Genomic DNA, 23,080 nt, shown 5'->3' on the forward strand with positions numbered 1-23,080 from the left:
TACAGATTTTCCTGATGATGAAAAACATCTGGAATTTAAAATCTTTTCAAAAAAAGAAAGAAAACTGTCATGATCCTGATTTCACCTTCTTAGAAACAGAGGCTCTTGCTCTGGCACAACTCTCCCCAGCGCTGTGCTGTCTGCCTGCAGGTGAACTCACCAGGGACCTCCAGCTCCGCTCTCAGGAATTCCACCCTGAAGTTGCTCATCCAGGGAGAACATTCCCTCAGGTTCCCCGGCGCATTTGAAGTCCTGGACATCCTCCCCAGTAGCGAGCCAGCGATGGCGCAGAAGTCCTGGGGCTTCATGTCTGGGAGTTTAGAACCTCCTCTCCCAAAGTGCTTATCAAATTCCTTTCCAAAAGCCTGAAAATAATAATAAACTTACCTTAAATTAAAAAAAATTTTTTTAAATTGGAGTATAGTTGCTTCACAGTGTTAATTTCTGCTGTCGCCACGGAGCAATGGGGAGAGTTCCCTGTGCGACTACAGTTGGTTCTCGTCAGTTACCTATAGTACACACAGTTGTATACACATGTCCTTCTAATTTATCTTTAATATTAATGTGAAGTTGAACTCCTGGAAAGGTTCTAGGTTTATAAATCTTAAAAATAAATAGGTACTCAATTACATTGCTTTTCTTCTGTGCTTTTAATCAATGGTTTCCTTGAATGTTTCAACCCTGTTTTGGTGGATTAACCTTTGAATTGATGCAAATTATGTGTGATTTGTGATGAAGTAGAAAGTTCTAGATGGATGGTCCCAGGTAACAGAAACCAACCTCAGGACAAGCTGCAGCTGGAGCTGCAGTGAGGTTTCTTTCCGTACGGGCTCCGCCCATGCGGGCAGTGGGCTGTGCTCGACCCAGTCAGAGCTGACAGGCTCAGCAGGAGAAAAAGGACACCCAATGTGCAGAGTGACAACGGGCATGACCCGGGTGTGACCCCACAGGAACCCTCCACAGGAGGAGCGGGCGGGCCCCTCCTCTCCTTGGAAGGCTGCTCTGTGACTGCTTGCAGCACCCACTCCGCTGCCCTCTCTGGTCGACCCTGAGCAAGCCCCTGCCTGACCTCACACCCAGATTCTGCTGAACCCTGCTAGCCTTGCGGTTCGTCCACCTGCCATCTGGGATTCTGAGTCGCAATGGTACAGGTGGGTGTGGTATGCAGGGTCACTCTGAGAACCAAGAATACTAAATCATACTTAACCTTTACATCTAAGAATCTAGCCACGAAGAACACTATAAATGTGCCACTAACAGACCTAAAAACATGCCATCAACATCTAGCAGAAAGTCACAGATCTAACGAAAGTTTACAAGTTCAACAGACATTTTAAAACCAGAATTATCAATGAACCAGCAAGTATAAGCCCTGGTCTCCACAGGACACTGTAATCTTGAGGAGCCTGCCATCCACGTACCTGGATAAACCTCCTTCGAAAACTCCCAAGGCCAGGAGCCTGTGGGTCTCCCAGGGCTGCGTGCATCCTCTCATACATTCTCTTAATGTTCTTTTTATCCACAGGCGTTTTCCCTAGTTCAACCTTGACGTCCTCCATCCAGTCCTGCGCAGAAAAAGACATGTCAAGCGGGACCACAAGTAAGTCTCACTGAGTTCCGTGTGTTACGCCAGGAGCTGTCACCTCACCTTAAAAAGCATGTCAGGGTTGGAGAGCTGCTCCAGGGCATTAATGAAATCCTGAACCACACCTTCTCGATCCAGCTTAGCTTTAATCCTGTAACAAAAATTAAAGTTTAGGTGCTCAAACATCTTGGCCAACAATTTTTATATGTATATAACTACATTTATATATAAGAAAATATATAACCAGCTACCTAGTCCAGGGAAGGAGCAATTTAAAAATTAAAACAGGGACTTTCTTGGTGGTACAAGCGGCTAAGATGCTGTGCTCCCAATGTGAGGGTCCAGGGTTCAATCCCTGGTCAGGAAACGTGATCTCACATGCTCCAACTAAAACTAAAGATCCCACATGCCGTAACTAAGACTCGGTGCAGCCAAATAAGTAAATGAACATTAAAAAAAAAAAAGACAGATACTTATTAAAAAAAAGAAAGATGAGGTGAAAGCAAATCCTCGACATTCTGATGCACACAAGCTGACACATACAGTTTCTGTAGTTAAAAGGTCCCTTTCTCAACAAACTTGCAACTGTTCTCTTTCTAAGGAACTGATCATGCTACAGTTGCCTCTGCTGAGACAGAAGTGGGTGCCACAGGGCGGTGGGCGTCACGGGGCAGTGGGTGCATGGCCAGCCCATCAGGGCACTGTGCTCCCCAACACTGTCACTCAGAAGCTCAAGACTCTAAATATCAGCTCCTGACACAGAAGGGCGACTACCATACTGGTGTCTACCAAAGTCCTCTTTCTAAAGCGAAACACCACTGCCTGTGTGCTCACTCCCGAATCAACTGAAGAAGCCAAAAGGATGACACCTGGGCCATTTTCTGAGTCCTAATTAAGAGGGGCTTCCCAGAGACTTTCACTCTCAGAACAACTTCAGGGACTGATTTCAGAATGCATCTTATTGAGTCTGTCTCAACCAAGAGATCACTAGCATTTAGCACACCCCTCTCCTGACTAACACTGTAAGATGAACTGTGCTTACAAAAGGAAAGAAATTCCACAGCAAATAACACACCAGGTGGATGCACCCTGCCTGTAGAAGCCCACGCCTCCCGCCCCAGGGCAGTGCTAACTCATCTGAGGACAAACATAAGCATCCGTGTGTCTGCTTGGCCCACAGTCATTTTTACAACCTTTCAGTGTTTGAGCGACCTAATTTTTCTGTGTCACCTGGCCACAAATTCCTTGTTTTTATGACCAGCAGAAGTGTCTTTGAAGCAGTAGCTTTCGCTACTTATCATGAATGGGTAGACGATGGCCTGCGGGTAGTGGTCGGCAATGTCCTCCACTGTGCGCTGGATGGCAACCGCCTCCTCCTTGTCCAGCAAGGGCAGCATGTGGCCGATCCAGCCGATGAACTCCCAGCAAGGGACAGAAGAGATCTGCAACAGAAAGCAGGGACTCAGTGCTGAGTGAGACATTTAATGTTCTTTCCTTACAGAGAGGCTGTGTGTCCAACATCAAAGCACAGCTACATTTGTGATCGTCATCATAAAAGCAGACAGACGCACTGACAGAGGTTGGCCCTCTCCTGCCCTTTTGGTTTTGACCCGCCAACAGCCTTCTCTGGGCGCTCACACAGCCCCTGTCTTTACAAGAATGGGAGCAGACAGAACCGCTGTTGCTGATTCTCCTTAGATTTACATCATTCCTTCCGCCAGCTGCACTGTATCCCATGACATCTCACTTGTGCTCCATGATCAACTTTTAGGGTGCCTGCAGTTCTTGCTTTCCAGATAATACTACGGGGCTCATCCCTGCATGTTTATCTCTTTGTACCTGTGCTATACGCCCATCAAAGCAGGAGAGATTCCTAAATCCATTCTTACTTTTAATATTAACAACAGTAAAAAATCACTGATTTTCCTCCAAGAAGATTTTTCAAGTTTTCACCTCTAAAAATCTTTTCCAAAATCCTTTCCGACACTGAGGACAATCAAATTTTAAAATTTATTCTCAGTCTAAGGAATGAAAAAGTATCTAACTGTAATTTGTATGTTTCCCTTTCAGAAGCCTGCGCTTCTTGGCCTCACATACTTTAATCATGCGAGCATCTCCTGTTTTCTATTAGTCTGTTATTTTGGAGATCGGAGACAACTACTCTCCATCTCCAGTATGTGTTGCAAATACTTTTCTCTCAGTTTTCTTTTAAACTTTGTATACGATAATTTTTTTTTAATGATAGAAGTGTCAAATTATTTTCCTTTATAACTCCTGGTTTTTGTCTCTCAACTCCAAGATCATTTTTATATTTCGCTCAGGTTTTCCTCCAATGCTTTTTCAGCTGTTTGTTTCAGGATAAAATCTGATGCACCTGGAACATTGATGTAAAGTGAGGGAGGGCAGGCAGCTTAGGGAACCCTCAGCACGAGGCCAGCTGCCCCTCTCAAGGGTCTCGATATAGACCCACCACTCCGTCTGTTTCCGTGCAAACTTGTTATTTTTATTATATATAAATGTGATTTGGGGAAAAATAAAATCATAACTTATTGAAATTTCTTTACTTATCTTTAAGAAAAATGCCTGTGTGCTGCTACTAAATTGACCTTAACTTTCTGTGTTGGACCTACTGAAATGCTCACCCATCCAAGTGCGCAAAGTACTGACTCTGAGCTTGGTGACAGCACCGTCTACAAGCCCGCTGTGCCCAGCTAACAGCGCGTGTCACCCTTTCTGAACTGTTACATTGTCAGCTCAAAGCCTGGCCCGGTTTTTCCAGTTACAGCTCCATAAAAGTCACTAAGGATCCTCTCTGAGGGCCCTGCCTCCCTTTTGCCCCAACACAGCCCCAGCAGAGAGGCCAGCATGGGACACGAGCAGGGGAGTGGGATTTTGGTGGGAGCCCTCAGGGTCCCCAAGATGCAGGGTGTGGTGGGCCAGTACCCAAAACATCCCCTGTCAAAATGTGGTGCTGCCAAACAGTGAGCTGAGCATAAGGCCCCGGATGCTACAGACGAGGCTTAGCCCTGAAAGGAGAGGAGGCTGTGTACTGGCCTTGCCCCTTCTCAGCCCCTCGGGTCCCCCTGCAGACGGAGTCTTCACAGCAACACCCCCAGGGGAAAGCAAGGACAGGGAGCTCACTCTCAGCGTTTCACTGACACACGTTTTGGGATGCAGCAGAAAGCAGTGATTAGGAAAAGCCATCACCCATGCCCCATACACGTTGCGTGTCTGGACCTAAGTTCCATCAAGTTCCAGCTGCTGGAAGGAACACACTGACCTCTCTGGTCATCAGGCCCAGCGTCTCCTCCGGATACTGTGTGATGATTTGCAGGAGCCGGGGGAACTTCAGCCGGGCCTCGCTCGAGTGAAACTTCAAGGCCTTCAACATCTTGTCCACCACAAGGGCTGGATATGTGAGCAGCTCTGTGGACCGAAGGACTAATGGGGAGAAGATGTGGTCACCACCCCCATGCAGACACAGTGACCGACCCTGACGCTCACTTCCCGGGGCTTGCATTTGTAATCATCATGTTCCCTCTGCAGCAACGACTGCAGCAGAGCTGCCAGTCCTGGGCCCCGTGTGAGGGCTTCTCTCGGGAGCTGATGCCTGCTCCTGAGTGATGCCATCTGAGTCCTGGGCTGCAACAGGAGGGCAGCCACAGGAGCCGGTTATACTCACATCAGGTAAGCAGACGGAGGGACAGAGACAGCCTGCCACCGTCACAGGCAGGCCACAGGGTGCACCCGTGTCATTGCCTCTCAAACAGACAAACTGTGTGCTGACACAATGTGAGGCTCACCGGATGGGCCCTCCTCCTCCCTGCGGAGCTGCTGGTCACAGAACTCGGCGAGTGTCAGGTAAGCCACGGTCACGCCAGCTGTAGGCCCCTGGCCCTGCGCCGAGGGCCCGGCCTCCTCCTCTGCCACCCGGACGGCCTCAGAAAGGTGGTGGAACGCCCTCTGGTACAAACCTGCCATGACCTGGAATTCAGAGACCCTGACAGCTGTGAGTGGGCCTGGAGCTTCCTGAGGACCCTCCTCCCTACCTGGGCCCCATGGGCCACCAGTGAACACAAAGCTGTTAGTGCCAGAACGGGAGAGAGACACGAGCCTCACATAACCTCAGGACCTGAAAACCAACACGAGGCGGAATCCCCAGGCCCCAGAGTGGGGCTGAGGAAGAGCTGGGGACACAAGTGACATGAGGAGCACATGGGAATTACTGATAAAATAGAATCACCTGAAAAAAGCCAACAGAGCAGCTGCTACACAAAAAAGCAGAAAAGCTGGTTTTCCCCACAAGCTAGTGGGGCATCTGGATGATGACAGATGGCAAGATTACAGCAAAGTGCATGGAAAAACTGTCCATGGGCATCAACACAGACTCCACATTCTTGACACTAAAGGAAAGGTGTTATCCGAGTGAATAGGAAGCACATGGAGGGTGTCACTAGCCCAGCGGCAAACTCGGCTGCGTGTAACTGCTAGCTACACGTTAAAGGCACACAGCAAGACCTGCTGCTGCTCTCATGTCCTGTCATGGTCAGGACAAACACACGATGCAAGGAGCTCAGGTCCCCAGCGTCACTACCTTGTCCACATCCTCTGAGCTGGACCCAGACAGCTCCACGACACTCCTGGCCTTGCCCTCCCCGATCCCAGCAAGGCAGGTGGGCTCGTCGCAGAGCGCATCGGCCAGGATCCGGTAGGTCGTGCCCAGCAGGACATGATGGTCACGGGAAGCCAGGGCGCTTGTGCTCGATGTGTTCTCAGCTATGGGATCACACACACACACACACAATTTTTTTAGAAGTGAGTAAAAACACAAATTAAAAAGAATATAGTCATAATTAAACTACTACACCCAAAATTTAGCTAAGTGTTAAAAGGAATATTTTAAACTTCAACTTTAAAGAAATAAAAGCTCCAAAAGTCATATTTAATAGTATTATTAGGATACAAATTACCTTGGCTCCAAATACTTAATAAACATTTAATAAAAATTTTACAGGGCTTCCCTGGTGGCTCAGTGGTAAAGAATTTGTCTGCCAATGTAGGAGACACAGGTCCCATCCCTGAGCCAAGAAGATTCCACATGCCAAGGAGCAGCTAAGCCCATGGCCACAACTACTGAATGTGTGCTCCACAGCCAGGGAGCCACAATTACTGAGCCCACAATGTCACAATGACTGAAGCCCGAGGGCTCCAGAGCCCATCCTCGGCAACTAGAAAAAAGCTCATGTGGTAATGAAGACCCGGCACAGCCAAAAATAAATAAAATTATCTTTTAAAACATGTTTATAAAATTGAGTTCCCAAATGTCAGATAGAGCAGCACAGAGAAGAGGTGAGAAGACAGGCTCCACCACGTGTGCCGCACGGAAAGCAGCTCGCACCCAGCAGGGACGCAGTCCTGAGAGCCGTGCGCAGCTGCTCGGGCCGGCGCTGGGCCCGGGCCCGGCTATGGCTGAGCCGGCAGTAGGCCTGCACCCACGTCACCAGCCAGTCCTCCCGGGCTTTCGACTCTCTGTGCAGCTCCTTCAGCAACTTCAAGGCGAGTGAGAAATTGTTCTGCAGGAGAGAGAGAGGAAGCAGAGAGATGAGACAGGGCCCGCAGCAAACAATCCAGCAGGGAGCAGGGACCCGTCACCTCAGCTGAAACCATGGGGTGTCCCTGTGTTTACCGCAGGGACAGTCACAGCCACAACATGCACTCCAGGGAGGCTGGGAGAGCATCACTGCCACCGAGTTCACAACACATTCCTCATCCACGAAACCCCTATCCACTGGGGTTTCCCCTCCCCAGCCGCGCAACCATGGCCTTCTGCCCCTAGATCTGCCTGTGCCAGACCCTTGGTATCATCGAGTCAGCAGATGACCTCGGACTTGAGTCAGAACCCCACCCTTCCCTACAGCTGAGCAATGCTCTCCTGCAGGGTGAACCAAAGTTTATCATCCACCTCCTCCTGACAAACGATCCAGCTTTGTTGTTGAAACCTTTGGCTATTTCAAATAATGTTCTTTGCTAATTTGAATGCAAATAAAGGCCCTGGAGAAGCTAAAGGCAAAGGAGAAAATGAAAGATACACCCATTTGAAAGAATAGCAAGGAGAGACAAGAAAGCCTTCCTCAGTGATCAACACAAAGAAACAGAGGAAAACAATAGAATGGGAAAGACTAAAGATCTCTTTAAGAAAATTAGAGATACCAAGGGAACATTTCATGCAAAGATGGACACAATAAAGGACAGAAATGTTATGGACCTAACAGAAGCTGAAGATATTAAGAAGAGGCAGCAAGAATACACAGAAGAACTGCACAAAAAAGATCTTCATGACCCAGATAACCACGATGGTGTGATCACTCACCTAGAGCCAGACATCCTAGAATGTGAAGTCAAGTGGGCCTTAGGAAGCACCACTACAAACAAAGTTAGTGGAGGTGATGAAATTCCAGCTGAGCTATTTCAAATCCTAAAAGATGATGCTGTGAAAGTGCTGCACTCAATAAGCCAGCAAATTTGGAAAACTCAGCAGTGGCCACAGGACTGGAAAAGGTCAGTTTTCATTCCAATCCCAAAGAAAGGCAATGCCAAAGAATGTTCCAACTACCACACAATTGCACTCATCTGACATGCTAGTAAAGTAATGCTCAAAATTCTCCAAGCAAGGCTTCAACAGTACATGAACTGAGAACTTCCAGATGTTCAAGCTGGATTTAGAAAAGGCAGAGGAACCAGAGATCAAATTGCCAACATCTGTTGGATCATCGAAAAAGCAAGAGAGTTCCAGAAAAACATCTGCTTCTGCTTTATTGACTACACCAAAGCCTTTGACTGTGTGAATCACAACAAACTGCTGAAAATTCTGAAAGAGATGGGAATACCAGACCACCTGACCTGCCTCTTGAGAAACCTGTATGCAGGTCAGGAAGCAACAGTTAGAACTGGACATGGAACAACAGACTGGTTCCAAATCCGGAAAGGAGTATGTCAAGGCTGTATATTGTCACCCTGCTTATTTAACTTATATGCAGAGTACATCATGCAAAATGTCAGGCTGGATGAAGCACAAGCTGGAATCAAGATTGCCAGGAGAAATATCAATAACCTCAGATAAGTAGATGACACCACCCTTATGGCAGAAAGCAAAAAAGAACCAAAGAGCCTCTTGATGAAAGTGAAAGAGGAGAATGAAAAAGTTAGCTTAAAACTCAACATTCAGAAAACTAAGATCATGGCATCTGGTCCCATCACTTCATGGCAAATAGATGGGAAAACAATGGAAACAGTGACAGACTTTATTTTTGGGGGCTCTGAAATCACTGCAGATGCTGCAGCCACGAAATTAAAAGACACTTGCTCCTTGGAAGAAAAACTATAACCAATCTGCTGCTGCTAAGTCGCTTCAGTCATGTCTGACTCTGTGCAACCCCATAGACGGCAGCCCACCAGGCTTCCCCATCCCTGGGATTCTCCAGGCAAGAACACTGGAGTGGGCTGCCATTTCCTTCTCCAATGCATGAAAGTGAAAACTGAAAGTGAAGTCGCTCATCTAGACAGCATATTAAAAAGCAGAGACATTATTTTGCCAACAAAGGTCCATCTAGTCAAAGCTATGGTTTTTCCAGTAGTCATGTGTGGATGTGAGAGTTGGACTATAAAGAAAGTTGAGCGCCAAAGAATTTATGCTTTTGAACTGTGGTGTTGGAGAAGACTCTTGAGAGTCCCTTGGACTGCAGGAGATCCAACCAGTCCATCCTAAAGGACATCAGTCCTCAATATTCACTGGAAGGACTGATGCTGAAGCTGAGGCTCCAATACTTTGGCCACCTTTTGCGAAGAACTGACTCATTTGTAAAGACCTTGATGCCAGGAAAGATTGAAGGCAGGAGGAGAAGGGGACAACAGAGGATGAGATGGTTGGATGGCATCACCAACTTGATGCACATAAATCTGAGTAAGCTCTGGGAGCGGGTGATGGACAGGGAAGCCTGGTGTGCTGCAGTCCATGGGGTCGCAAAGAGTTGGACATGACTGAGCAACTGAACTGAAAGCCCCTGGATACAAATTTCCATTTGGACCTAAGCTCTGCTTTCTCATGGGTATATTTGGAGGAGAGGAACTACAGTGACATGGTGACCCTTAGCGTTTGCAGGAGCTGCCAGGCCAGTGACTGCACAGCACACCTCTACTCCAGCCATCCTGAGGGTGGTGGCGGGTGCGCCCTCGCTGTGGTCTGACCTGTCTCCCCCCTCACGAATTGTGGTGCTGCGTTCTTCATGTGTGCACTAGCTACTTGAGTGTCTTCCTGGGAGAAGCATCCATTCAGATCCTTTGCCCGTTTTGTCACTGGATTGTTTGACTTTCTGTTTGTCGGTCGTAAAGAGTTTTTATATATTCTGGATAAGGGGACGCTTATCAGATACACAATTTCCAAATATTTTCTCCCATTATATGGGTTGTCTCTTCACTTCCTTTAGTGTGTCATCTGAGGCACAGAAGTTTTTAGTTTTAATATACAATTTCTCTACTTTTTATTTGGTTGTTTTATGGACATCTCTTAAATCTAATTCTCTGCTAAGTTTCAAAGATACTGACACTGAACTGTGTTACAACCCTTCCAACCACTCAGACCAGAAGTCCAGGTTGCCCTCATCCCTCCTGCTGTCTCTGGTCTTGTTTCACACAGTTTTCATTCCCACCAGCATGTACAAGACCTTCCAGGACCTCCTGGAGTCTCCAGTCCCTGATTCTGGGCCACAGGCTTCACGGTCCACCTCAAATCAGCATCACTAAAGAGCCTTCCCCTCACAGCAGACTCTGCAGTTCCCAGTTTCTCACCTTTGGGATTTTATTTAAAAATGTATCTTAGCAGCTTTCTCTCCCAAGTGCCTCCCCTCCATGGAGCCTTCCTTCCCTCCTACCTCATGCCCCGCCAGCAGTAGAAAACACCCGCTGTGCCCCACTTCCTGCTGAGAAGCCACATGCACCCCCTCAGCTACATGCCCTGGACCACAGCCACTACTGCTGCACCCAGAGCTAAGAAGACGGAAGAAGAAATGGCCAGGGCCTTCTGGAAAAGAAGAATCTTCTTTCTTTTCTGCAGGAAATAGGGAGAGACTACCTGATTCCAGAAAGATGCAGTGGGAAAGCAAGACACGAAACATCAAGAGCATTTCCAACTCCAAGGGAAGCCTGGAGTTATCAGAGTCACGAAGAACAAGATTCTTGTGTGTGTGGCGGGGGAGACCGGGACAAGAGACAGATCCTCCTCAGTGGGGGATTCGAGAGCATCTGAAAGCCTGCTCCTCTAGAGTAGGGACTGATATAGCTCCTTCATTCACTTAGGCTGCTCCAGGCTGGGCTTTTTGTTATTGAAAATATAAAAATTCCTGATACAATACCTATCTCAAAGAAAAACATTATACATGAGTATTAAAACCCACAAAACAGAAATACTAATTATTTCTACTGGCATAATATTCTTTGCTTTATAACAGCAATCAACATAGGGTCATTAAGACAGAAAGCTCCCCTAGTACATTTAAATATGATTACATGAAAAATTTGATACTTAAAATGTTAATATGCCACTTTTAAACAAAGCACACTTGTATAGATTAAGGATCTTATTATCAAATGATAGATTTTTCACAAAATACAATTTGAAACCTAAATACAATTTGTAACAAACTGGCAAACATTCATTTTGTTAAACAAGAGAAAACCTGATATTAGGTCTATTTTTTTTATAAGTAACAGAAAATAAACATTTTGAAATGGCTGACAAGTGAATAATAAACTTTAAAAGCTTTCTGGAAAACTTTAATTTTTCTTCAAGTTTACTTTCTTATAAAGAAAAGAAACACTAACAACTCCATCACCCCTAAGCACCAGTTTTTTAAGAGAAGCTCGGCTTAGAGACCGCCGGTTCGGAGTCTGTGGCCCTGGCGCCCACCTGCTTCCTCGCACTCTCGGCCATCTGCATCCTCATGGAGAAGCTGCAGCTCGTGATCAGGGCCCGTGCGTCCTCTTCCTGAGTCTGTGCATCCATCTCAGCTCCGTCCTCACTCGCACCTTCACTGTCTTGAAGGAGACTGAGCTTCTCCTCTATTTTGCTGAGAAAGAAACATCTACATGAAACAAAGGAAAGAGTTAATGCCGGACTTGTGAAAGAAATCTCTGACATACAGGAAGCTACTGGATAGCATTCAGACAGATATTCTACACTTACTGAAATTTTGCTCATTTTTTAGACTGTTAGTGTTACACTCTCAGTACTGGACTTAATCTCCATTTTTATTACCCAACTCTGAGGATCCTCTGAAGATCACTTTAGATATTTTAACTTTCCAGATATCATCTATTGCCTCCACCTCCACAAAGTACAATATTTACACTCACAACCTGCCTTCTTAATGAAGGGACAGCACATCTGGTGTTGGGTCGAAACCATTTTTCTCTTCTGTCTCCAAATCTAAGGTATTCCTCCCAAAGTCAGACAGTATCAAGTGGTAGGCAGATTATAACCACTGAGAACAGTGGCTGTGTTCCATATATGGCCAATTTTATACACATCTGATTTGGTTCCTATGACTGTATTTCAGTGTTTTAATTTTCAGTAACACTGACTCACAAAAAAACCACTAAAGACATGGAAGATCTGAAAAACACAATTGACCACCTTGATCTAATTGAAAATTATACACATTATGTCCAAGAACTGCAGAATATACTGGGTTTTCAAGTACACATGGTATATTTACTAAGACCATATGCTTGGCCATAGATCAAGTCTTGATAAATTTAAAGAGACTGAAACCATACAGTATGTTTATAACCATAAGGAATTAATTCAGAAATCAGTAAGACACAGAAACTCACTTATAACTATTTTATGGATCAAAAAGAAATCACAGAAGAATGAGAAAATATTTTGAACCACAAGATAATATAAAATGTAAAAATATAAATGCAACGTACTAAAATCTGCAATGTGCAGCTGAAGCAGTGCTTAGAGGAACATTATAACTTTAAATGTACTGAACAAAAAAGCATAAAATCAAATGATGAAAGTTTACACCTTAAGAAACTGAAAAAGGAAAAGCTAAGTCTAAAATATGCAGAAAGAAAATACTAAAGATGAAACCAGAAATAAATTAAATAGAAAACAGATCGATGATAAAACCAGCAAAGCAGATCCTTTGAGAAAATCAGCAAAATTGACAGACATCTAAAATTGACAAACTGATGAAGAAAAAAAAGGAAACACAAATCATCAATATCAGGACTGAATAAGGATCTCCCACTACAGATACCACAAATAATAACATTAGAGTATAATATGAGCAACTTTATGCCAACAATTTGACATGAAATGGAAAAATATAATTTAATAAAATTGATATGGAAAGAAAGAGAAAATTTAAATAGTCCTATATATCTCTTTTCAAAAAGGTTTTTTCCCCCCAGTATTTATGTATTTGGCTGTGCTGGGTCTTAGTTGCACCATGTGGTATCTAGCTACCCAGTCAGGGAATGAACCTGGGCCCCTGCGCTGGGAGCATGGAGCCCTGGCTGCTGGACCACCAGGAAGGTCCCAGCCGTATGTCTACTTAAGTAATTACATATGTTATCAAAAATCTGCCCCACATGAAACCTCCAGGTAAATATAGTTTCACTGATGAACTGCATCAAATATTTAAGAAATAAGAAGTATCTTACACAAACTTTTTAAAAAAGAGAGAAGGATACATGCCCTAACTCATTTTATGAGGCCTGCAAAACCCTAACATCAAAACCTAACAAAGACATTACAAAAAAGGGAGACATTACAGACCAGTTCCCACTCGAATACAGACAGAAAAAATTCTTAACAAAATGTTAGCAAACCAAGAATATGGAAAAGATATTGGAAAAGAGGTCACCATAACCACACAGGTTTACCTTTAAATGCAACATCTACTTCAGAATCAAAAGCAATGTATCACACCACTAACACAGCAAAAAAGATGAGCAACATTATCCGGATGGTGACACAGGTCATTCTTGACCTTGGTCCCCTCACAGGAACACCAACCAACACCAACCAACAATGTTCACAGACAAGATACCTCTGGGAAAATTCCCCAACACGACGGTGAGTTGTAAACAGCCCTGTACCCCAGAGACTGGGGGGGATGCCTGCTCCCAGGGCTGTGGGTCTCACCTCCTAGGGGTCTCAGGGCTCAGACTATAACAGAAGAGCTGGGGGAATTACAGCAACCAGCAATGGATCTGGGAAGGCAGGGCCCTGCTCCCAGTGGTGACTGAACAGAAATCCTAACCAGCGGCTTCGTGCATCTGAGCTGAGATGCTGGCCCAGTCTGACCAGGGAGGTGGGCAGGGTACAGGTTTGCCTGATTCAGGACCCAAACAACAAGTGTCACCAGTCCTGGAGCGTGTTCTGTTCTCTGCCTGGACAGAGAAGCTAATTCACAGCCCCAGCCACTCTCAATGTAGCTTGGGGACCTGCACAGCCCCCCCTGCGACCCTGCTCACAGCAGCACAGGATGGCCCAGCGGGAGGCCCTGCCTGTGGACAAAGCCAGGACAGTGGCTGGGCCACAGAGCCATGTAGCATGGCTCATGGTTCTGCTGCATCTGGTTCCCAAACAAGAGCCCTGCCAGCTGAGGGGCCTACGTGGTGTCCCCGCATGGGCCAGGAAACTGCCCTGTGGAAGAGCCTTCAGCTCAGCCATGCAGGGAGCCTCACCAGAACATGTGGGCTGTGGCGCCCACCCACAGTGCTGCAGCAGCCAGCTCGGCCAGTGACTCTCCTGTCCCGTCTTCAGAGTCGACTGGTGGCCTTGTCTGGCCAGGGAATTGGCGTGAAGTCCCACCTGATCTGGGTCCCCAGGTGATGAGCTGTGCCGGCCTTTGGGCCAGTCTTGCTGTTTCCCCACCCCTCAACAGTACCCCAGCTTATTGCTGAGCACAGGGCCCTGTTCCGACCACCCAGGAAGCCTGATCAGAGAATCCAGGCAGCACAGAGAACCCTTTTACAAGACAGCTTATGTAAGCTGTATGCTAAACACAAAGGAAAGCCTGCAGTAGCCACACAAAAGATGTGATAAAGAAGTCAAAACACAGTAGACAAAAAGTCATCAAATCACACAAGAAAGAACAGGGAAAGCAAAAAGGGGTAATGAACCCACAAAACTGTCAGAGAGCAGTTAACAAAGTGGGACCAGTAAGTCCTTACCTATCAATAACTGTTTCAAATATAAACAGGTTAGATTCTTCAAGCAAAAGACACAGAATGTCTGAATGGATAAAAACAAGATCCAGGGAGTTCCCTCGAGGTCTAGTGCCTAGGACTCGGCACCTGCACTGTCCTGGCCCGAGGTCCATCTCTGCACAGGGAACTAGGATCCCACAAGCCACATGACACAGTCAGAAGACAAAAAGATCCAACGATATGATGTCTACTCCAGACTCACCTCTGCTCTGAGACACACTGACAGAGTAAAGGGAGAGAAAGATATTTCAAGTAACTGGTAACCCCAAAGAGCAGGGGTAGCTCTACGCTATCAGAGCAAACAGACTCTAAGCTAACAACAGTAAAAAGATACAAGCAAGGTCATTACATGGGGATAAAGGGGCCAACCACCAATCTGCAAGAAAATACAATGATTACAAATATTTATGCACCCAACATCGAAACACCTAAACCTATAAAGCAAACAGTAATAGAACTAAAAGGAGAAATAAACAGCAATCCAACTATTGTTGGGACTTTAATACTCTACCACCAACAATGGATAGATCACCCAGACAGAAAATCAATAAAGAAATAGCATAGTTGAACAGTACTATAGACAAAATGGACCTCATAGACACATACGTGAAAAAAAGAGAAAAACATGATCAATTAAATAGATGCAAAGAAAAGGCCTTTGACAAAATTCAACATCTCTTCATGATAAAAAAAAAACTTTCAGAAAATCAGTATATGAGCAGCAAATAATTAGAAAATACCAATACAATGGAAAAAAAATCCATTTACAACAATGCTGAAAAAACAACACATACTTAGAAACAAATCTAACAAAAGACATCTAAGATTTTCATACTGAAAAAGTACAAATCTTTGAAATTAAAGAAGACCCAAGTAAACAGAGAGACATATCACATTCCTGAACTAGAGAACTCTACGCTGTTAAGACAGCAATTCCCAAAATTGATCTGTAGTCAACAAAAGTCCAACCAAACTGTTTTTCTTTTTTTTTGGTAGAAATTGATAAACAGATTCTAAAATGTACATATGAATATAAATACCCTAACAGAAACAAAGCAATTTTCATTAAGGAAAACAAAGTTGGAGGACTCACCCTATCTGATTCAAGACTTACTATAAAGCATCAGTAATGAATACAGTTTGATATTGTGAAAAGATAAGCATCGAGAAACAGAACAGAGAATTCAAAAAAATACCCACAGATATAATGGCCACTGATTCTCAAAAAAGGTGCCAAGGCAATTCAATGAAAAAAAAGTTAAGACTTTTGAACAAATGGGACTACAAACCAGATATCCACATGGAAAAAGTGCACTTGTACCCCTGCCTCACACCATCTACAGGATCTCTTCCACTGGATCACAGGCCAAGACATAAAAAATGGAACCATAACATTTCTAGAAGAAAATACAGGTGAATAATTTTGCAAGATGAGCCTGGAATACCAGATCGAAAGGTCTCCCACTAACCAAACTTGAGACATTCTGAACATGAAATAAATAAGAACAGTAATGGATTATATTCCATAAATAAAATTTGATTCCATGATTATATACTAATGATTAAAATTTAAGTAAATGAGTAGATAAACAGATGGGGAAGAAGGAGGGCTTCCTTCGAGATGCAGACAAACATGGGCACATTGGCAGCAGGAGAAGATGGTCACCGGACAGCACTGGCAAGGCTGCTTTGTCCAGAGTCATCCAGACACAGTGAGGAGAAGGCGGCCTCATCCAGACACAGTGTGGAAGAGGTGACCTCATCCAGCAGGACCAACGTGTCGCAGAGCACCTCCCCCGTCATCCGTTAGGTGCAGAGGAGAAAACAGGCCTGACACCCGGGAAGGCCAGACACTGCTTTAACCAGACAGCCAACACCACTGCCCCCAGGAAAGGAAAGGCAGGGGACACTCTGTGCTTCTAGGAGGGATGCCGCAGGACGTACACTCTGCTTCAGCGGCATTCCCACCACAGGCATCTCACCTGAAGACAGTTGTGATGACATACAGCTAAACCCAAACTACAGAAAACACCTCTAGAGCATCAGTGTCCTGAAAGCGGCTGAAGAACTGTCCCAGGTTCAAGGAGACCAAGAAGACATATCAGCTAAATAAATGCATATACGATGCTGCCGTGTGCTGTCTTAAAGGCTGGAATGCTTTACAGGACATTAATGGGAGAAATGAGAAAACTGAAATTGAGGCTGTACATTAAAGTGAAAACAGAAGTTACTATTGTACCATGGTTCTAAGAAAATACTCTTTTTCTTAGGAAAGGTACACTGATAAACAAAGAAGTAAAGACAGATGTGTGCAGCTTATCCTCAAATGGTTCAAAAAATAAGTATATGTATGTGGAGAGGAAAAAAAAAGGCCAATATAGCAATTTATTAAAAATGCTTAAAAAACCATGAATCTGAGAAAAAGGCACACAGAAGAGTGCCACTTTTCTTGTTATTTTTTTAGAAAAGAACTGTCTCAAAATAAAACGTCGAAAAGTTTGAAAAATAAAAAGTATTAAAAGTGAATCTTTGAAAAGCTGTAGTACCAGAGGAAACAGGGTCCAATGGCAGGAAGAGGACATGTGGGGGTCACAGTCCTTCGGTCCCCCTGACTAAAGTTGCATAAAACAACTCACAGCCTCTCTGGCCCTGCTCCTCCCACCCATATGTGTGGCAAGTATCTGCCTGTGGACCACCCAGGGCTGTTACAAGGGAGGCAGAGAGCCTCAGACCTGGTGAAGTGAGGCATATGGTGCATAACGGGGCTGAGAAGTCAGGGTGTCGCTCCCCATCAGGCAGCCCTGAGACAGGAGCACAGGGGCTGCCCCGCCTTCTCTCAGCCCTGAGCACATCCACAGCTCACCGCCCAGCATAGGACAGACAGGGGACATGACCGCACACAGGCAGGGAGACTGCTGATGGGACAACCTCAGTGGAAATGGGCGCACACAGGGCTCAGACCCCACACCGCTCAACCACAGTTTGGGAGAAAAATGATTCTGGAAACTTCAGAAAAGAGACCACATCAACTTGGCGCGATCGCATCTCACCGATTCGTGATGATGTCATCCCAGACGTTCATTGGGTCCATTTTAGTATCGGGGTATCGATTTGTCCAGGTTTTCACAAGTCTCTTCAGGGGAACTTGAGATGATAAATTACCTAAAAATGACATTATGGTGTGAGTGTGGCCACAGCCCAATGATCAGACCACCTTACAAAGTGAGCTGCCATCAGTAAACAGAAACTTAGTTCAGATTCCTTGTCCAAATTACAACACTTGGCCCTATTGTTCACAACAGGAGCACAAAGTTACCATGTTTAATATATTCTGGCAAGAAAAGTTAAAGCACTCCAGGCTTCCCTGTCCATCACCAACTCCCAGAGTTTGCTCAAACTCATGCGCATAAAGTCAGCAATGCCATCCAACCATCTCATCCTCTGTCATCCCCTTCTTCTGCCTTCAGTCTTTCCCAGCATCAGGGTCTTTTCTAATGAGTAAGTTCTTCACATCACCTGGCCAAAGTATTCCGGCTTCAGCATCAGTCATCAGATGCCATGATATTAGTTTTTGAGCCTACATCTCATAGGCTGTTATAAAACTGGGTAAAATACAGAGAAAAGAAACTAACACAGCTCCTAAAATGATACGCCACTAGTAATACATACTTGAAAAACCATTCTCCAAATTTAAAGCAGAGAACAGTCAGGGAGATAGTTCTGAACACAAACTTTTATCAGTACTAAGTCTTTCATAGTTATTTGTATGAACAGAAATGAAATTTGGTTACTTCTGGCTCCGGGGAACTACCATCAGCATCAGGATTAAGCCCCCTCCGCAGCAGCAGAAAGGCCTTTGGTCTGGGCACAGCCACCCGGGCCTCACCTTACCACCTGGCACCCAGGGCAGTCACCCAGTGCCCCAGGGTCAGGCTGGCCTTCTGTGAGCCCCTCTCTCCCGACCATACCCAACTCGAGCCCTACTGGCAGATTCTATCACCCCAGTTTTTCATGGGGGTCCTGGACCTCTCTGCTCTGTGGGGACCACAGCGTCTGCTCCCTGGAAGAGCACTGAGCACTATTTTACACACTTATTTCAACAATTCCAAAACATACATTCATGGAGTAAACTCAAGACAGTTTCTAACCCATAGGTTAAGAAACATGTACTATCACCAAGCAAAAAAAAAAAAAAAGATGCCAAAACTCTTCCTAATTATGAAAGGAAAAAAGATACATAAAATAAAAAATTACCTTGTTTGCTAATAAAGCTGATGAACTCCTGAATTTCTATGAAAGTCTGTACAGACTGCAATTTGGTGAGTTTACTTCTGTGTAAGAGGACATCAATACTGGAATAGTTCTGGAAAAGTTATTTAGCATTGGTTACAAGTCAAGGTACTGCTTCAGATTTTAACACAATCTAAACATGAAACAGCAACCACCCTATAAACAGATCAGTTACACAGGATGTCTCTGAGTGGTCACAGGAGCAATTAAATGGTCTAATATTTTAAAAATTTTGGTTTTCAATCACATTTTGGTTCAACAAAATCAATAAGAGCGATACAATCAGGTGCCGCTGCCTCCATTCCCCACCAATTCTTAAAAACCACAATATCCTATAATACAGAACTGCCAACTATAGAAGCCAACCTTTCTCCTTCCATAAACCTCCTCAAGTGGACTGCTACTCAACCTCAAACATGTTTAAAAACTAGCATAAAGACAGTGAGTGTCTATGTTCGGCAACAACAAACATTCAGGGACTCTACACAAGATGTGGCTTTAACAATATAACAGCCAACCTCAGAGGCAGGACAGACACTGGCCGGCAGGGTCGCATGACCCTCCTGCACGACCACCTCCCATCCAGACGCCTGGGTGCAGGATCTCCTCTCAGGTACTCGTCCAGGGAGAGAAAGAAAAACTCAAGGGAAAACAAAAGGAACTTTCTAAATCAGAAACAGGTGCGAAAAGGCCCCAGGCCGTTGGCTGGTGTGCAGGGAATCAGAGGGAAGTGGCCAGCGAGCTGCCCATGTCTACCCAAGCTGACAGGAAGAGCACACCCCCGGTGGGCACCCCCAGGTTACCTGCATGAACATCTGGATGCAGTTCTGGATGTAATACTTGGCCCTGTCAATGTCATCCTGCAGGAGATAGAGGAGACTCAGCTCCTGGCTGTAGCGGAGCTCGAGCAGGGCCTTCCGCAGCTCTGAGGTCAGCGCCTCGTCCACAAAGGTCAGCAGCGCCTGGTCGCCCTCCCCGCGGAGTAGTAGCTTCAGCTTACTGCGCACCATGTACGGCAGGCAGGTCTCCTGCAGAGCGAGAAGGGATGTGACATCCCGAGACGGCATTGCCATGCATCTGTGGTGTCACTTCACAGGTCCAAATGATGGCGTTTAATGTTTTAAACCTAAGGCTACAATCTTATAAGCAAGTTCATCTACAATTGCTTATTTTATAACCACAAAAGATACAGGAACACATTCTATAGAAAAGGGGAACTACTTGTAGCTGAAAGAGAACTGGACATTCAGTATCAAGTGAGGACCTGCAGGCCCGGTGAGGGCAGCAGTGCAGACCAGCACCTGGCCTGCCCAGTGAGGCCTCTGTGCGATGCAGACACAGCAGGAAACGCTCTTCCTATGGTCACACCAGGGAGGCTAACGTTCCTTTGTAAAGGCATCTGCTTATTTTGAAAGCATTAGCTAAGAGCACAGTGAGTGAGTGAGTGAAAATCGCTCAGTCATGTCCGACTCTTTGCGACTCCATGGACTATACAGTCCATGGAATTCTCCAGGCCAGAATACTGGAGTGGGTAGCCCTTCCCTTCTCCAGGGGATCTTCCCAACCCAGGGATCCAACCCAGGTCTCCCACACTGCAGGCGGATTCTTTACTAGCTGAGCCACAAGGTAAGCCTAAGAATACTGGAGTGAGTAGCCTATCCCAGTGGATCTTCTTGACCCAGGAATTTAACCAAGGTCTCCTGCATTGCAGGCAGATTCTTTATCAACTGAGCTATGAGGGAAGCACAGTGGTTTAACAATATTACGGAGTCTGGGGGAGTCAAGTTATATAAACACTCTAATGCTTTACAACTACTTTCCTGTTTCTGAAAAGTTTTAAACACCTTCATTAATGAGAGAGCACTTGACTATCGAGGACATCTACTTGGGTGACCTCACAGATCGCCCCGCACCTGATAGAAGGGCTCGCTCCACATCTTGCTCAGGTCCGGGGTGCCCTTGCCATCAGCGCTGGCTGTGGAGCAGTACTCCAACGACTTCCACTCGGACAGCTGGTTGTAGCAGTCAAGGGATGCAAGTTCCCAGAAATCCTTCTCGGCTTCCGTGGGCTCGCCATCTGACCATTCTTGTGTGTTGAGGGCCTGTGAAGATTATTTTACCAAATTGGATACATGTAACATTCACACTAAGAATAATCACTGTCAGGTTTATGACAAGTGGAAAAAAAAGGGAAAAGAGAGTTAACTTGAGGGAACCTAACAGTCAAATGAGTATTAAAAATAATAGCTAGGACAGAACCACTTCTTTGGGGAACTTACCTATAAAGTCAATTAATAAGCTTAAAACTGAAAATGCCCCTTAATTTGATGTAAATACTGTAGATTCTTCACTACTTGAAAAGTTCTTAGAATGAAAATTAGAAACAGGACATTTATACAAAACTGCAGAGGGTTTCACCATTCAGATGTCCCGCACAGGCCACAGGCCCTCAACTGCAAGTGAGTACCTGCCACACATCCACACTTGGCCACGGACAACTCCAACACAAACCGTACAAAACTGGACTTCAGAGTCATCTTGCCCAAACCAGCTCTCACCTACCTTTTTATAAGTTTTACTTCCAGAGTGGAAACAATCTACTCAAACAGAAACTATATGACAATACCAGATACTGAAATGACATCTTATAATTTCATACTAACTTGGTAAAAAACACTTTCTCTTTGATTCAGTATTTTCTTAAAAAGAGTAAGAGCTAGAACAATAACTAGTTCATGTTCAGTTATTATGAAACCATTTTCTGGTAGTAATCTCTGTGTAAAAGCTAAGGAATACAGCTGAATATTCAAAGGTCTAAGTTCTAAAGCTGACAGTGTTTCCATCCAGAGAAGAAAAGTGGTAAAGCAACTGACACACTTGCTGGAGATCAACTCTACCTCGTTATACAGCCTGGCAGCTTCAAAATAGTCACTTCTTGCTTCTGCTAACAGCGCGTCCTGCGTGATCTGCTTTGTTCCAATCTCACTGCTGAAAATACCACGGAGGATGTCATACTCCCCAATCGACCTGTACAGTCTATGAAACAGATCCAAAAAAAAAAGGGACAAATCAGTGAATGCCCCAATATTTTAAAAGTCATTCTTAAAATGATATTAAGTCAAGATGCCATAATTATATTAACTAAAAAAGATGTCATTCTTGTTTTGTTAAAACATAAAATCTTAAAAATTTTGAAGTTACCATTAAGTTTTATTACTTGAGCCATGTGGAAGGCAGAAATTATTCTCAAGTGCATGCATGTGTGCTCAATCATTTCAGTTGTGTCTGACTTCTTGTGACCCCATGGACTGTAGCCTGCCAGGCTTCTCTGTCCATGGGATTCTCCAGGCAAGAAGACTGGAGTGGGTTGCCATGCCCTCCCTTCCAGGGGATCTTCCTGATATAGGAATCAAACTCGAGTCTCTTATATCTCCTGCATTGGTAGGTGGGTTCTTTACCACTAGCATCACCTTGGGAAGCCCATTCTAAAGTGCATTTAATGTAAAATCTGAAAATAAAGGTTTACAATGCACAAGTTGACTCATTAAATAAGACTGTTCTATGTCACTCTATCACTGAAACACCGCTCTTATCTGTGGTGACCTTTCTGGAATCTTTATCTCGCCCTGAAATGTGGAATGTGGTCCAGAACCCAGGTAAACTAGTAAAGCAGGTTAAACTAGAAGCAGGTAAACTAGTCCTGGTCCTTCAGATGCCATGTACTCCACATTCTATGGCTGTCTCTATGTTACTGAGAGCCTGAACACGTGCTAGAGTTTTGGCCCTGATGTCAACACAAATCTGCTGGCCCATCAGCCAAGCCTCCCACTTGAAGACAGTTTCGGCTGCCTAAAAGTCCATTCCCTCTTCCCTGGAGACTTCTCCCTGTCTTCAGAGTCTCCACACACAGTGTCACGACCGTCC

General features: G+C 45.1%; 1 protein-coding gene across 1 annotated transcript in view; it reads right to left on the minus strand.

The window, feature by feature from the left end:
* Positions 1 to 23,080, minus strand: part of PRKDC (protein kinase, DNA-activated, catalytic subunit) — a 127,281-nt gene that overhangs the window by 9,555 nt on the left and 94,646 nt on the right. The window contains exons 64-77 of the mRNA XM_061123285.1: positions 22,054 to 22,192; positions 21,070 to 21,258; positions 19,960 to 20,184; positions 19,121 to 19,229; positions 17,917 to 18,028; positions 11,547 to 11,721; positions 6,984 to 7,158; positions 6,180 to 6,361; positions 5,389 to 5,569; positions 4,866 to 5,026; positions 2,816 to 3,027; positions 1,649 to 1,736; positions 1,422 to 1,565; positions 161 to 365 (exon numbers count right to left, since the gene is read on the minus strand). Of these exons, the coding sequence (XP_060979268.1) occupies positions 161 to 365; positions 1,422 to 1,565; positions 1,649 to 1,736; positions 2,816 to 3,027; positions 4,866 to 5,026; positions 5,389 to 5,569; positions 6,180 to 6,361; positions 6,984 to 7,158; positions 11,547 to 11,721; positions 17,917 to 18,028; positions 19,121 to 19,229; positions 19,960 to 20,184; positions 21,070 to 21,258; positions 22,054 to 22,192 (2,297 nt within the window). The remainder of the gene's footprint in view (positions 1 to 160; positions 366 to 1,421; positions 1,566 to 1,648; positions 1,737 to 2,815; positions 3,028 to 4,865; positions 5,027 to 5,388; positions 5,570 to 6,179; positions 6,362 to 6,983; positions 7,159 to 11,546; positions 11,722 to 17,916; positions 18,029 to 19,120; positions 19,230 to 19,959; positions 20,185 to 21,069; positions 21,259 to 22,053; positions 22,193 to 23,080) is intronic.

The sequence above is a fragment of the Dama dama genome, chromosome 21, assembly GCF_033118175.1.
Source record: "Dama dama isolate Ldn47 chromosome 21, ASM3311817v1, whole genome shotgun sequence".
NCBI lineage: Eukaryota > Metazoa > Chordata > Mammalia > Artiodactyla > Cervidae > Dama > Dama dama.